The 17353-nt window shown below is 35.2% G+C and overlaps 1 protein-coding gene across 1 annotated transcript in view; it reads left to right on the top strand.

Moving 5' to 3' along the window:
* DOCK3 (dedicator of cytokinesis 3) overlaps positions 1 to 17353 on the top strand; it is a 164362-nt gene that overhangs the window by 26580 nt on the left and 120429 nt on the right. Inside the window, exons 4-5 of the mRNA XM_087825076.1 lie at positions 4423 to 4478; positions 5934 to 6030. Of these exons, the coding sequence (XP_087681202.1) occupies positions 4423 to 4478; positions 5934 to 6030 (153 nt within the window). The remainder of the gene's footprint in view (positions 1 to 4422; positions 4479 to 5933; positions 6031 to 17353) is intronic.

Here is a 17353-nt window from a genome sequence, read left to right as displayed (position 1 = left end):
TTGTTAAAATATTAATTTAAACAAGATTTATAAGTGCAGAACACTTACTTTTATGAACTAGATTTTATGTGTTTATTCTGTTAGCAATTAGTATTAATTTGATTAAAAATATATTTTAATTAGCAGTTACAATACACTTAGAAATGTTCAAATCTTCTTTTGCTCACACTTTCCTATAATATTATTAGCTTTTCTTATATGTTTTCTGTAGTTTTATATATATTATGCTTTTTCTTATATAGAAATAGTATCAAAATTATCATGTTATTTTTATTAAAAGAGAAAATTGTTCAGAGTTCTAATAACCATCAGTTTTGCAAGTAGAATCATTCATTTTGTTAGTTTTTAAGGTAATGACTAGGAGAAGACAATATCTTCAAACTTTAAATCCTCATAGCCAGGCACTGTTGACATTTGGGGCCAGAGCCAGATCCTTTTTTTTTCTCATGTGAGATTCGATGAGTTCAAATTGCTCTGGCCATAAGGTACAATTTAGAACATTTATGGAAGGTCTATTACATGTCTGATACAATATTAAAAATTTCAGATATATCATCTGATACATCCTCGTAATTACAGTGTAATATAAAAACTGGTATCGTCTGTGTTTTATAGTTGAGGATGTTCAGGTTCAGAAAGGCCAAGCAATTTGCCAAGTCCACAACACCTACAAGCTGAGGTTTGGGTTAGCCTAACGTGAAAGCCTGTGTGCATCCTGTTTTGTCATGTGGACCCCAGGTTAGCATTAGTAGCTCTTTATTACATGGATGCAGTTATTTCTTACTTTATCCCATCACCTATACCCCTCCTGTATCCTCCCCCCCCCCCCCGCCTCCCCCCTGATCACTACACTGTATCCGTGCCCGTGAGCTCTCTCTCTCTCTTTTTTTCCTCAGTCCTTCCACCCCTGAAACACTCCCCCACACACTCCGAGTTGTCTTCCTGCTCTCTGGGCCAGATAATTTTTTGTTGTGGGAGGCTGTCTTATGCATTATAAGATGTTTAGCAGCAGATATCACCTCTACTCACTCTAGATGTCAGTAACATTCCCCCCTCAAGTTGTGACAATGAAAAATGTCTCCAGACATTGCCAAAGGCCGTGGAGTGGGGCTGGGTGGGGTGGGGGTGGTAAAATTTCCTCTAGTTGAAAACCACTCATAGTAACATTTTTCCTTATATTTCTAATTTTAAAGTACACTATCAGTTGTTATTTTCAACTCAGGAATGTTTATAAGGACATAATTTATACTTGTACATTTTTAAAATCAACTTAAAATTGTCAGAAACTTAGATCTCAAATAAATGAGAAATCTTATAACTGATTGGAATGCTATAATTTGTGAGAGTGTGTATTTTGGTAATACCAACTCCATTCTTGAATCTTGGATTATTGTAGTATTTATTAAAAACATATCTAGATGTCTTTTAGTAGCTTTTATTTGTATTCTTAAACTTAAAAAATTAAGAGATGGAAAGATGGTATTAATAACTTAATTTCATTTACTGTAGCAGTGATATTTTGTAGAACCATGGTTAAAATTTCTTTAGTGTTTGTAAAAGATAACCATTTAGTGATTCATCATATTTTATTTTTCTTAATAATATGGTCACAATAAGAATTTCAGTAGGTTTCTCATAGCTGTTAGTGGTTAAAGAAAAGTAAAAGGTGACTTATTAAAGGTTTTTATAAGAATTATAAAGTACATGCAAGTGGAAACTAAGAGAGAGCACAGGTAGCTATACTTATATCAGACAAAATAGACTTGAAGCCAAAAACTGTAACTACACAAAGAATGTCATTATATGATGATAAGGGTCAACTCATCAAGAAGATATAATAGCCATAAGTATATATGTGCACCCAAAATGGAGCCTGAACTACATATTAAGCAAATACTAACAGATTTGAAGCGAGAAGTAGATTACAGTGCAATAATAGTAAGGGACTTCAGTACCTCGCTTTTATCAGTGGATAGATCATCCAGACAGAAAATCAGCAAGGAAACATTGGACTTGAACAGTACTTTCGACCAAATTTGTATAACATATATATAGTACATTTCATCTATCAGCAGCAGAAGACACACTTTCTCAGTTGTAAGTAGAACATTTTTCAGAATAGACTATATGATAGGTCACATAAGAAGGTAAATTGAAGAGGACTGAATTCATACCATGTATCTTTTCCAGTGATATGAAACTAGAAATCAATAACAGGAAGAAAAATGGAAAATTCACTGATATGTGGAAATTAAACAGCACCCCCAGAACAACAAGTGGGTAAAAGAAGAAATCGAGAGGAAAAAATTTTCTGACACAAATGAAAAGGAAAACAGAGCACACTAAAACCTATGGAATGCCAAAAAGCAATTTTAAGAGGGGAGTTTATAGTGATAAATGCTTGCAATAAGAAAAAAGATGTCAAATAAGCAACCTAACTTACTCCTCAGGGAACTAGAAAAAGAAACTCTGCCCAAATTTAGCAGAAGGAAGGAAGTAGCAAAGATCAGAGTGGAAATAAATGATATGGAGACTGAAAACAATAGCAAGAAATCAACAAAACTAAGAGCCGGTTGTTTTAAAAGATAAAATTGACAAACTTTTAGATAGACTAAGGGGAAGAAAAGAAAAGACTCAAAATGAGAAATTAAACAGGAGACCTGAAAACCGATACCACAGAAAGACAAAGGATCAGAGAGAGTACATGAACAATTATATATCAACAAATTGGATAATGTAGAAGAAATGGATAAATTCTTAGAAACATGCAACCTACCAAGAATGAATCAGGAAGCAATAGAAAATCTGAATACTTAATGAATAAGGAGATGGCCTCAGTAATCAAAAACCTCTCAACAAAGAAAAGTTCAGGACCAGTTGAATTCACTGGCGAATTCTACCAAACTTCAAAGAATTAATACCAATCTTTCTCAGTCTCTTCCGAAAAGTCGAAGAGGAGGGAACACTCTCAGACTCATAAGGCCAGCATTGCCCTGATACCAAAGCCAGATAAGGACACTGCAGGAAAATAAAACTATAGACGAAATATTCCTGATGAATATAGATGCACAAATTCTCAAGAAAATATTAGCAATTCAAATTTAACAGCACTTTAGAAGGATTATTTACTGTGATCAAGTGTGATTTATCCAAGGGATGCAAGGATGGTTCAACATTTGCAAATAAGTAAATGTGATACACTGCATTAATAGAATGAAAGATTAAAACGCACATGATCATCTCAATTAATGTAGAAAAAGCATTTGACAAAATACATCCTTTCATGAATAAAACTCTTTAACAAATTTGGTTTAGAAGGAACATACCTCAACTTAATAAAGACTGTATATGACAAGTCCACAGCCAACCTCATACAGACAGGAGTGCCCACTGTCACCACTCTGGTTTAACATAGCACTGGGAAGTCCTAACTAGGAAGAAAGGGAATTAAAAGGCATTCAAATCAGGGAGGAAGAAGTAAAATTTTATTTGTTTGCAGATGATATGATGTTATTTGTATAAAATCCTAAGATTCCACAAAAAAGTCGTTAGAACTTATTAATAAATTCAGTAAAATTGCACGACATATAATTAACACACAGAATTTATTTGTGTTTCTATGTATTAACAAATATCTGAAAAAGAAATATATAAAATAATCCAATTCACACTTGCATAGAACAGTAAAATATTGAGGAATAAATTTAACCAAGGAGTGAATGCATTACTGTAGTTTAGCTGCTGATGGCCTTGTGTGGTATGGCTGGAGTTTATTATGGTGAGTGGTGTGGGCCAAAGCATATAACACACTTAGGCCATTTGTGTTATATGGAAAAGGGTGAAACATTGATTGGAAAACTTAATTGTTTTTTAGAAACAAAATACTTTTTTTTAATCCCTTAGGGAAGTGAAATCATATTATGGCAAATACCAAAGTGGAAACCATTTGGAAAGAATAAAAGAAGAGATAGTTATAGAGGCTCCCAAATTGATTAATTCTTGTGAATACAAATATTAGCCAGAGTCTGAGAATTGCTTCTCTAATGCCGAGCTGAATAATCTGTGTTGTTGGTTAGACAGTATCCTTGGATTTGTAGATATGTGCCAAGCTCTGTACATAAGCCTATATCCTGAGAGAGATTTGATGGAACATTTTCAATCTGTAACTTAAAAAATATCTTTCATAGTTAAGATCACAGTTTTCCCCTGAGGATAGACTCTGATTGCAAGTGACAATGAAATTTCTATTGAATATATTTGTGAAACATTGCATTCTTAATTAGCAAAGTGGTTGCTACATCAAGTGATCTATTAAGTTGTTGATAGAGTATTGCTGTGCTGAAATCTGACTGCTGTTTTTGTATAGATGAGATGTTAATCACAGATTACTTTTTCTAATAGAAAATCTTTTCTCTTTTACAGGGAATCTTCCCTGCAAATTACATTCACCTGAAAAAGGCAATTGTTAATAATAGAGGGTAAGTGGTTGGCCTTCCTAATTTATTTACAGTTTTTGTTGGTTGCAGAGGAGGGCTTTTTTTGTTTTTTGCTCATTGTATAAATATGCTTTTGACATGTTTTCCTGCCAAAAATATACTTGCTTCATTCATCATATATAATTCTGAGGACATAATTTTTTGTTAAAATACTGACAACTTTAATTTGATTTCCTGTATCCTGGAAAGGTAACCTGAGATATGAATTTTATGAAAACAATTATGCATGCAGTATTTTTTAAAAGTGATGTACTGTTTTGAGAATAGTCCTTGATAGGATAGGAATTAGTGATAAATCTGACATTTTGTTTATATATGTCAAAGTGAGGGAGATTTTAAAATCTTTTCTTTTGCTGGTAGAAATTGGAAAAAATATTAAAGGCATACCTTAAGGATAAAAAGATAGTGTATAAAATGGATACATAATATATATGATCACAGATTTGAGACAAAAGCAATCTCTGAGTAGAGGAGAGACAAGAGGTAAATACATAGAAATGTTAACATTTGTTTTTGCACTGTCTGATTGTGAGTGATTTAAAAAAAAATTTCTTTAATGTCATGTTCTATTTTTAAAAGTAATATGTATTATAAAATTATTTTATTTTTCAAAATTCACCACTTGAAAATATAAAATTTAAGGTACTATATAACTATGATAGCCTTTGGTACTAGAAATAGTGTTTTTGACCTGAGGTTGAGTGACCATCAGAGTAACCTTCTGGTAAGTAAGGGTTTAGTCAGGAAAAGAGAAACTTAGGAGTCACTTTACAAGGTACAATTTAAAATAGGGAATTATTTACACACAAATATGAACAGTGAAAGAAAAAAAGAAAAAATACTGATAAAACCCAGAATAATAACTGCAGAAAGCTGTCTACACTCTAATGGTTGGAGGATATAAAAGATAATAGGTTGGGGATACCAGAACCCAGAAATTGGAAGATGGATCTTAAGAGACACTGGAGCTCAAACATCTGAAGAGGTGACATCACATGACTGCTACTGGTATAGATGAAGAAGAGCAATGAGGCTGTTTCTTTCTCTCCCCCTCTGTCTAAAAATCAATAAAAAAACATATCCTTGGGTGAGGATTAAAATATTAATATAAGCAAGACTTGGGCAGTACTGTTGTCTTTCTTTAAAGAAAAAAAAGCTTAAAATGGTATTTTAAAAAGTCTGTCTTAAATACAATATGTATTTCTAAAAAGTAAAACTGAGTGTGTCTATGTGTACAGCGAAACCCAAATGTTTTTACGTTAATTCAGTTCAGTTACACTATTGCAGGATATTACTGCAGAGGATCTGCAATCAATTAGGTGTGCCTCTTTTTATATTTGCATGAATTTAAAATTTGAGTTATACATGTTGAAAAGGGCAGTAGACAGCATTCTGGTAATTTATCAAAGATAATGTGGCCGTTTGTTGTGGTTCTAGGCAATATGAAACTGTGGTTCCACTCGAAGATTCTATTGTGACTGAGGTTACAGCAACTCTACAAGAATGGGCCAGTCTGTGGAAACAACTCTATGTGGTAAGTAGTTGATAATTAGTTTATTATATCATTAAAGTTTCACTGTCCCAAGTGAAAAAATTACTTTGCCTATGCCAATTGCAAAATTTTTAGATTTCTGAATGTTTGCAGTTTTTCAAATGTATGTTCTTAATATTAACTGAAACACAGTAAGCTCAGGTTTGATCAACCTGAAGAGAACACATTACTCATATGCCTGCAGTCTCTCCACCCTGTCTTAGTCAGTAAAATGTAAGGTCCGTAACAACAGGGATTTTGGCTATTTTACTCATTGTTGGACCCCCAGAAGCTTTCATATAGCAGGTATTTTCTGAATAAATGAACAGACTTGAGAGTTACATTGTGAACCTAATGGTAGGTAAAGGCCAAGAAGTTGTATCAACAGTTTCTTACAGCTGCTAAATGTAAAAAATGTGTCATATATATGACATTCTCTGTTAGGCCAACAATTAATAAAAAGATTAATAAAAACCCAGTCTATATCCTCTGGAAACTTGGACAGTGATAGGACACACAAAATTTAGACCAAAAATAAGTGACAGGGTTTGGATTCTGAACAAGATGGAGTAAACCCATTTGATTTTACTCCTAATAATCACAGATTTTTGGTTAATAACAATTTTAAATTGAATAAATAGTTGTATGTTATCATAGGAATGGCATATACTGTATTGGACATACACTGTTAATTTTACTATTAAAAACTCTTAGTGAACATTTTTGTATACTAATTTTCAACTTTATTGTTAGTTGTTTTTTAAAGTAATTTGAAGAGGAAATTTTGCTTTTCAACAATATTTTTTCATTTATGCTCTTATCAAGTATATCAGAAGAGTCATATTTTCCCCCACAGCCTCATTAATATTAAATATTAATTTTTTTGTTTTCCATTTAATAGATGAAAAAGGTCTGGGTGGTTTTTACCAAGGGCGTCATAGAGCTATTTACTTGGTTCTGATTGTACAGGTTATCACATTCATGGGCTTTGAAACTGGTGTACATTGTGTTACCCATTTAAAATGACAATTCTGCCTATAGCAGTTCAACAAGTATGTGTTAAGCACCTACTATGATGTGCCAGGCATGCTGGACACCAGAACATATAGAAATAATTAAAAGAGGAATTGAACTCAGAGACCTCTGTCCTAAGGTCAACAGTTTTTCCCAAGTATGAACATGTTTTTAGAGACACTGAAATGGAATATTTTAACTTCATTTAATAAACCAAAGATGTATTGTTCCCATAATGTCCCCATGTGGCCCTCCCCAATATGTTTTTGCCAGTATTTATTTAAATAACTTTTTTAATCCTATGCAAGTGTAGCATCTTTTTTGTTTTCCTGTGCAGTCTGTCTAGTGCTTACCTTTATAAAATATCTACTGTATATGCTCCATCCCCAAATATTTGGAGTCTGAGCCCATGATTCACTACTTTCTAATAATATACTTATTGAATAGCCTGTGTCTGATTCAGTCTGTCCTGTTCAACCAACATTTACTGAGAACCTATCATATACCCAGATCCTCCCTGTTAGGACCTGGAAATAGAAAGGCAATGGCCTGTGATCTTTACTCTGGAGAGTTTAAAGAGTGGTGGAATAGATAGATGAATAAACTGATTAAGAAAAAACTATGCAAATTAAAAGCTATGTCCACACAAAAACCTGCACAGGATGCTTATAGCAGCTTTATTCATAATTGTCATAACTTGAAAGCAACCCAGATGTCCTTTAGTAGGTGATGGGTTAATAAACTGGTACCTCCAGGTAGTGGAATATTATTCAGCATTAAAAATAAAATGAGCCTATCAAGCCATGAAAAGACATGGAAGAACCTTAAGTACATATTACTAAATGAAAGAACCAACCTGAAAAGACTATATATATTGAGTGATTTCAATTATATGATAGCCGGGAAAAGGTAAAACTATAGAGACAGAAAAGAAATCAGTGGTTGTCAGGGGTTATGAGGGAGGGAGAGATGAACAGGCAGAGAACAGAGGATTTTAGAGCAGTGAAGTAAGTCTGTATGCTGCTATAATGGTGGATATGTGTTGTTATACATCTGCTTAAACCCATAGAATGTGCACCAGGATTGAACCTTGATGTAACTGTGGACCTTGGATGATGAAAATGGGTAAATGTAGATTCACCACTTGTAACAGATGCGCCACTCTGGTTGGAGATTGGGTAATGGGGGAGGCTCTGCATCTGTGGGGATAGGGAGTATATGTGAAATCTCTCTACTTTCTTAATTTGCTGAGAACCTCAAACTATTATTTTAAAAATATTTATTAAAAATTATGCAAGTATGGAATTACAGTCTAAAATAAGATATATGATGTTCATTTATTCCTCCTCATCGTACCCCTTTAATCATGTTTGTCTGAGTGTGTCTGTGACACGTGTCTCCAAGAAGGACAAATTCTATATTCAACTGTGAAGATGAGGTTGGCTGCTATAAATGTCATGTCTGATATACCAATGTAACAAATTTATCCCACCCTACACTCTATCCCCAACCAGTCACACAATGACATGATTTTTGTATAGTCTTTCTTAGGCTGGTTCTTATTCTTACTAGAGTATTTTTTGAGATTTCAAAAAAAACCTATTACAGCTTACATTGCCTCTTCGAATGTTTTGAATAATCATGTTCTTTTGGATTTTCTCTCTTGATATATACTAGGTGTATTCTTTCTGTCTTACATCTGGCATGCTTTATATTTTAATTTATTTGTTGATTTTAGAGAGAGAGAGAGAGAAACATCGATTTGTTGTTTCACTTACTTATGCACTCATTGGTTGATTCTTTTATGTGCCCTGACCAGGAATCGGACCCGTGACCTTGACATATTGGGAATATGCTCTAGCTAACTGAGCTACCTGGCCAGGGTTGGTGTGTCTTATATTTTAAAAGAGTGGCATTAAAATATTGGAGAGGCAGATTAAATTACATAGCCTGAAAACTAGGTACATTTATATAGAACTCTGTTGCCTATGTTGTCAGACTAAGCTCAGGCTTCTGTATGAGAAAGGGTGTTACAAAAGGATTCTGAAGTTGTTCAAGCATAGTATCATTTATAGGAGCAGCATGCTGCTGTGATCGTAAGTTGCTGCAGTCTAGAAACGCATCGCCTAGCAACCACATACTAACTCTGTCCATTCTCCAGGCAACATTCTCCTATCTCCAGTCCGTTCTGTGTGTCTTGGTGTTTCATCTTTTTCAGCCATAGACATTTTAATGTTTCAGCAAAGATTGCTCCTTATCTTTGTGATTACCTCTCATAAGGACCACATAATGTGTGTTCTTAGTTACTTTTGTTTCTTCACAGTCTCTTTTTCACAATACTGATTTTCTGCTGTTGAACACACATTGGTGGGATTAATACAGGTGTCCCAAAAAAATGTATACACACTTCAACAGCTAATAGCTCAATTGATCTTTTCAGATTTAACCCATTGGAATTAATAATTATTCAAAGTGCATATACATTTTTGGGGGGACACCTGCATATTGAACTGTAATAGGTGTTTCTTTATACACTGATTAATATTTAAAATAGAAGAATATATGCACCACTATGTTCACAGCAGTACTATTTACAATAGCAAAGATCTGGAAACAGCCCAAGTGCCCATCAGTAGATGAGTGGATAAAAAAGCAGTGTTACATTTACACCATGGAATACTATGCAGTTGTAAAAAAAAAAAAAAAAGCGGGGGGATGTCTCTTTTTGAGACAGCATGGAGGGACCCTGAGAGTATTATGCTAAGTGAAATAAGCCAGAGAAAGGCAGATATCACATGATCTCACTTATATGTGGAATCTAACGAACAGAATAAACTGACAGACAAAATAGATCCAGAGACATCAAAGCATGCAACAGATTGATGAATTTCAGAGGGAAGGAAGTTGGTGGGCAGAGATTAACCAAAGAACTTATATGCATATATGCATAACCCATGGGCACAGACAATAATGTGGTGAAGGCCTGGGGAGGGGGCAGGAGCGGGGTAGAGTGTGTTAATGGAGGGAGAAAAGAGGACATCTGTAATACTTTCAACAATAAAAGTAAAATTTTTTAAAAAGGCAGAAATTCTATTCATAAAAATAATATAGTCTAGAAATTTATCATCCTTGATAAATTTAGTTTAGTGTATTAATAAAGGTTGGTAGTTATATTTTAAAATTACCATGTATTGAATATTTACCTGATTTAATTTAGTCATTACAGAAGTCTATTAGGAGGTAAATAATTATTCTATTTTATGTATATAACCTGGTGCATCAATTTATTTAGCCATTTATTCTCTCATTAAGTATTGTTGAACCCCGTTTGCAAGACCATATGCAGAATAGTGAGACCACGTATAATGTCCATTAACAGTAGTAGTTAGTTTTGGATATCAGTGCCATTATGTGTTTATAAGCAATTTATTTTAATACTGCTAAAGATACCAGAAATGTGAAGGGCAACCAAAATTTCTCATATACAGTTAATGGAAGGCAGTTTTGTTTAAGTCAGGATTCAGAAGTGGGTGTGTAAAAATATCAGCCTGAAACTTAGTTTAAACATTGCTTACTGCAAATCAGTAGCCATCCAAATATGAACAGTTAAAAAAAGGGATTTACTGTAGCTTTTAATATCTTCTTCACTTGGAGGTATTGACAATTTCTTCTTCTTTTTTTATCCTTGAGAGAGCTCTGTGTTTTCTGGCCTTTGGGGGTGATATTGTGCCTTTTCTTCTCTGAAATGGGTAGGCTTCAGTGGATACTATCAGTGGGTAGTAAACCAGGAGTTCACCCTGAACTCTCAGGTAGCTGACTGGCCAATGTATACTGGGAGAGGAGATGGGCTTATTAATACCCTAAACTAAATTTTGAAGTTCCTGGGAGAGTTTTGGACAGAACCAGAAGCAGCACCAAATAGCAGCTGTTGATACTCGTCTAGGTTCTAATAGTAAGATCTTATGCAGACATTTTATTGAAAAGGAAGTACAAACCACCAGTGAACATACTGAAACATGCTCAACCATTCATAGGAATAAATACAAATTAAGAGGAGGTACGGACTTTTACTTAGGAGATTGATAAAACTAAAAGGATTGACAATAACTAATATTTGATGTTGCTGTAGATATAAACATTTTGGAGTGCAATTTGGTGATATCTATTAATCTGTTAAATGTCCTATCCTTCTACAAAGCAGTTTTACTTATAAGACTCTATAACACAGATGTGCCTTCCCTGGATCACTAAGATATCAGTAGAAGAGTGTCTGTGCCCCGTCATTGATAATTGAAGAGAACAGGAACAACTGAAAAGTCTTCATTTGGGACCGGTTAAGAATTATGTGTATTTATTTGATAAAGTTAAAAAGAAAAAAAATCTCATTGCCTTCTTAAGGAACTTTTCTATCCAGTCTTTTAATTGGTAATTTCATTTTCTTCCTCATTTTTTACATATATAATCTTTCAATAAGCTCCATTATTTCTTTATATCTTAAATTAAGTCTCTCAATTTCTCTACATCTTTTCTTACTGATTAGATTCTTAAGGGAAAAACAGTATAACACTGACCTAAATAAAGAGAGGAGGAAATGGGATGTGTGTGGCATTTTTATTTCCTTTTCCCTTTGTTCCTCTCTCCACACAACAGGAACCATGATCTCTTTAAAATGCATGTGGGCTCATAGTGTCCCTCCAGTAGTTAGCCTTTCAGTGGTTCCCATTGCATTTAGGATAAATGCCAACCCCTGGTCACGACCCCTGTCCACATCTCCATTCCACTACCCCTTTGCCCAGGCACTATATTGTTTCCAGCTGGGACCTTTGCTCTTGTTGATTCTTCCACCTGGAATGTTTGTCCCCTGGCTCTTTACTTTCTGACTCCTCCTCATCCTTTGGTCTCTCTTTAAATGTTGCTTCATCTGAGAGGCTTTCCCTAGAAGTTCAGCTGACGTAGGTCCCCTGGTTATTTGTTATCACAGTAGTTACTGTGTGGATTACCTTCAGTGACTTTGGAAAAAAAAATCTTTATTGATCTCAGAGAGAGAAAGGGAGAGGGAGAAACATCAGTGATGAGAGAGTCATTGATCGGCTGCCTCCTGCACGCCCCTCACCAGGAATCGAGCTTGCAACCCGGGCATGTGCCCTGACCGGGATTTGAACCGTGACTTCCTGGATCCCAGGTCGATGCTCAACCACTGAGCCACGCCCGCCCGGGCTCAGTGACTTTTTTTGATTTATAATGTAGTGCTCATTGTTTCCCTTGCTAACCTGTCAATTCCGTGAAGATAAGTGCTTGTTTTATTTTCTTTATCTCTGTATAACCCAGTGCCTGACAGTGCACCCTATGTGTACCCATACATTCATTCATTTCCTAATAAATATTCATTGTGTTTAACAAAAATACACAGTATCTGTTAAATGAATGAATGTATTTGTATTGAACTTAAAAGTTATATATTATATAAAAATTGTACAAGTTGTAGAGCAGAATATGTAAGGAAAAATGTTTTATTTTAGTATGATGTTAGGAAAAGAGATACGCAGTGATGCACATTTATAGACAAAAGTCTGGAAGCATATATACACATCAAACTGTGGTGACTGTGGAAATGGGAAGTGGGTGGGAGAGACACACACAGAAAGCAGAGGACTTTGAATTTAATTCTACATTATTTGTGTTTTTAATAGTACACTTTTAATAATAAAAAGTACTAAAAAATGAGACACTAGAAAAACACACGTTAAAATGGTATCAGCGAACCACCTCATCTTAAAACGGGGATCCAGAAAGAACCAAATTTCCCCTGACTCCCCAGCCCTTGTGCTGGTAGATGCCTTGGTGCTGCACTGACTGTATCAAATGCGCTGCCCCAACTCACTGCTTTTGAAGGTGGAAAAACAACTGGCTCGGTATGAGGCTAAGCCACAGAGGTGGTTGGTAGCTCTTTCCCCAGGTCCAGTTAGAATCCCTGCTGTAGCCCGTGCCAAGACGAGAAAATTGGAGGGGAAAAAAACGATTTGCTTAAACTAAAGTAGGCTAGAGAGACCTTCTTATTTTCTACTGAAGACATAGTGCTGCATCTCTCTATTGTAATGGGTGGGATCTAATTTTAGAGAATATGATGTTGATGGGTGATCTTGAGAATATTATGCTTGCCCTGCTGGGTGTCTCAGCTGGTTAAGCGTCATCGCATGCACCAGTCTTGGCATATGCCCGGGTTGTAGGCTCCATCTCCACTGGGGGTTTGTGTAGGATGCAGCTGATCAGTGTTGCTCTCTCGCATAGATGTTTCTCTCTCTCTTTCTATCTCTTTCTCTCTCAAATCAATAAAAACATTTAAAAAAAAATATTATGCTAAGCAAAATAAGTGAGACAGAAAAAATTAAGAACCATATGATTTCGCTTATGTGGAATATAAAACAAAGTAGCAAATGAACACACAAGAAAAATAAACAAAAACTCATAGACATATGGTGGTTACCCAAGGGAATGGGGGTGAGGGAATATTAAAGAGCAAAGGGGATCAAATATATGGTGATGGAAAAAGATTTGATTTTGGGTGGTGGTCACACAGTGCAGTATACAGATGATATGTTACAGAATTGTACACTTGAAACTTAACATGAATTTTATTAATGTCACCCCAGTACATTTAATTTTTAAAAATTGAAAAAAAGGAATATGATGTTGGAGGCCTATGTTAAAAACTTTTTGAAATGAACCATACTATTAACACTTTTAGAGTGCTTACTATATTACAGACTTTTTTATCAAATCCACATGATAGCATTGAAGAAGATAGTATTATTTCTATTTTACAGATGAAGAAACAGAGTTAGAGAGGTAACAAAAATTGTCTCATATCACAGAGCTAGTAATGGCAAAGTAAACTGAGTCTAACAGAAGGTTCAAAGCTGTCCTCCAGTCATTATCAAGGAAGGGGGCTTGCAGGGTGCCCTTTTTGAGAGGCTTCTGTGATGACAGGCCTCAAAAAGATGGCTCTTTGCACTTCCACTGCCATCATGCCAAAGACTAAACTAGCTGCCTGGACCCCAGTCCAGGACCTGCAATCTTGTTCTAGTTTTTTACTTTCAGTATTAAAAAAAAAAAAAAGTACATGCAGGCCAATGTTCTAATGGAGGATTTTTGTGCTGCCTTTAGATGATAATCTGGGAGAGGACAGCTGGGAGAGGACATACTGGAATTGCATGAGCATTTTATTATTCTTTGGCGAAAATAGTACAGAATATTAGAATATTCTAGATTGGGGGTCCTGTAGAAAATCTAGGTTATATAATAGCCTTATCTGTCTCTTTAGTATGTCACCTGCTCATTGCATATGCATTTTGCTGACTACAGTGTAAAAATATAAGGAATTATAAGTATTGAATATTTTATACCTGGATATGTAAAATACATTTATGACAGACTCTTCATGGTTTCCTTTTTCTCTGTGTCCCCCTTTAAATATCTTCAGCCATGTTGGGAATTCTTAGCACCGCTTAAATCTGTGGCTTGATGTCTTTCATTGACTTTGAAAAATTTTAAGTTTTCAGATATTCTGTTCTGAATTTTCTCTTTTGCTGTTTTGGGATTGAAGTTACATATGCATTTGATACATGTAACATGTTACTAAAACCTGGTGGTAACATGTATTTCACATGTGTGAAAGACGCATTGCATCCTTATAGTGTCTCTTGCTAGAGAGAGGTCGTGTTCTTTTTTTTTTTTTTTTTTTAATTTTATTATTGTTTAAAATATTATCGTGTTCTTTTTAACGTGGGAAGAAGAGTAGCTTAGCATACGTCTCCTACCAAGTATCTGAGAGGAGCTGAGGAATTGGGCCCATGTTGATTCACTGTTTTAGTTATGGAGGATCGTGGTAATGGGTTTGGGTATTGGCCCCTGTTCTCCCATTCTTTCACAGTAGCTCTTAGTGCAGGAAGGAAAGTCGAGAGAGAGAGAGAGAGAGAGAGAGAATGAAAAGAGCATATCCAATATTTTTTGCATATGCTACTTTCTTAGATTTGAACCTTGAAATAACTTTACCCAGGTATAATTCCAAAATAGACTTTGTTTATTCTCCTTTGTGTTTGAAAGTGATACTGCTGATGAATTAAACTTCTTTTTATGGATAATCATAACATGACATGGTTTCTTTCTATAAGATATAAGTAGATTGATTCTTTCATTAAAATAAGGCCTAAAACTGACAATAATAATTCAGAGCTTATTATCACTTGTATTGCTTCTCACCTAATTAATAGCAGTATTGTTAAAATGACAACTTCCTGACATTTAATATAATTTTATCTTACCATATTCTTGGTCCAAAAGTGTTAAAACTTTCAACTAAAGGGAAACACTGATTTTTTCTGCCCATGACCCTTGAACAATGACAAAATCTGTCATAAGCTTAACAAATGCTGATGAGAGTCAAGGGTCCCAGAAGAGATGTTTACTGAGGATTGAGAAAAAAGGCTTAATGTGGGGAGGAATTCATTACACCAGGTAAGTCAGTGACTCTAGGGAATATCAGTAATAGGCAGTTCAGAGGCCAGGTCTAATTTAAATGCTATAAAATAGGCAATAAAATAAGGTAAAAACAAGGTTGTCATCCCCAAGAACTTTTGAAATAAGGAGTTAGTGACAAAAGCAATCTATAATTCTTCATAGCATAGTAGCAATTAGCTTAGAAAAAGAATGCAGCTACCACACTTTTTAGGATCTAGTATGAATTTACCTAAAGAAAAATGTGTCAGCCAGACGAGTATTTTTAAATGATAGAAACAGAAAAAAAGAATCATAGAACCCTGGCTGGGTGGCTCAGTTGGTTGGAGTGTTGTCCTGTCCACCAAAAAGGTTGCGGGTTCGACTCCCAGTCAGGGCACATCCCTAGGTTGTGGGTTTGGTCCCTGGTCAGGGTGCATATCAGAAGCAACCGATCAATGTTTCTCTCTCTGTCTCTGTCTCTGTCTCCCTGCCTCCCTCTCTCTTTCTCTCTCTCTTCCTCTCTCTAAAAATCAATAAACATATCCTCGGGCCAGGATTAAAAAAAAAAAAAAAAAAAAAGAGACTCAGAGAGTCAAATGCCCATCCAGGTATTTTATTAGAGAAAAGGGAGTGTTGTGAGGCTGGCCCTGCCCTTTCATTTGGGGCCATACTCTCCCTGTAAGCTGTAGGTGCAAAGGGTCAGCAAGGTCCAGGGTCTAATGCGGAGACAACTGATTTTTTAGGAGCCAGCTATGAAATAAAGTGGCATTTAAGATTTGAGCCAGAAAGAGGTAAAAGCCAGGGAATGCATTAGAAATTAACTGCTCAGAGCAATTAGAGCCAGTGGAGATTTCATGAGGCCCAGTCTTTGGAAGAAGATAGGCATTTATACAGCATAGAGAGATGGGTTTCATTACGTGACACACCCATTTCCCCTGTCAGAGTCCATTCCAGGTGTGCAGGCTTCTGATGTTCTGACTCTTTGTGTATGGCATTGGCTCTCACACTATTTCTCATGGTAGAGTAATAGTGTGGCATATTGATTTGTTTATTATATTTTCTTTTGGACCTCAAGTATGGCTGAGTTGTCCACATTCCCTGGTTTGTGCACAGTTGTCATCAGTCCATTTAAGGCTCCTTTCTTGTCTTGCTAATTTATGTATATTTCCTTTTATTCTCTCTTGTTCTTTCACCACCACTACTGTGGGCACTTACTCTAATATATTAACATATGTTCTTGGATATATTATTCCCAAAGGCTTTACTATGTGTTTTTAATTTATGCAGAAGTTATTGAAATTTATATTTCCCTAAACAATATAATGTTGCTATATGTACATCTAGTTTGTTATTTCTTGTTGCTCCTAGTTTGCCTTCAACTTCCTGCTACTCTAAAAAGTGCTGTAATAAACACACCTGTTAAGTGTTTCTTCAGGGCTACCACTGGGAGTGGATTGTTGCCTTGTAGAGTATATGCCTATTTAACTGACCAGATATCTTCCCCAGATTGCTGGCTAGGCTGCACTACTATCTTGATTTTTTTTTTTTTTGCAATTCTGGTGGATATAAAGTGGTTTTCTCATTGTCTTTTTTCTTTTTTCTTATTAGAAGTATTGCTGACCATTGCTTTATATATTTGTTTTTATCATTCCCCTTCTGTTAATTATTATTCATATTCTTTGTCTATTTTTCTGTTGGGTTTTGTCTTTTTCTTGTTGATTTGTAGCAATTCCTTATCATTTTTATATCTCTCATTGCCAGTTTTGGCTGTTGTGTATATCTGTCTCTACCCACAGTCTGTCATCTATCTGTTACC

The sequence above is a fragment of the Miniopterus natalensis genome, chromosome 15, assembly GCF_054644295.1.
Source record: "Miniopterus natalensis isolate mMinNat1 chromosome 15, mMinNat1.hap1, whole genome shotgun sequence".
NCBI lineage: Eukaryota > Metazoa > Chordata > Mammalia > Chiroptera > Miniopteridae > Miniopterus > Miniopterus natalensis.
Note: the sequence above shows the minus strand (reverse complement) of the source record. Positions and strands in the feature narration are given on the sequence as shown.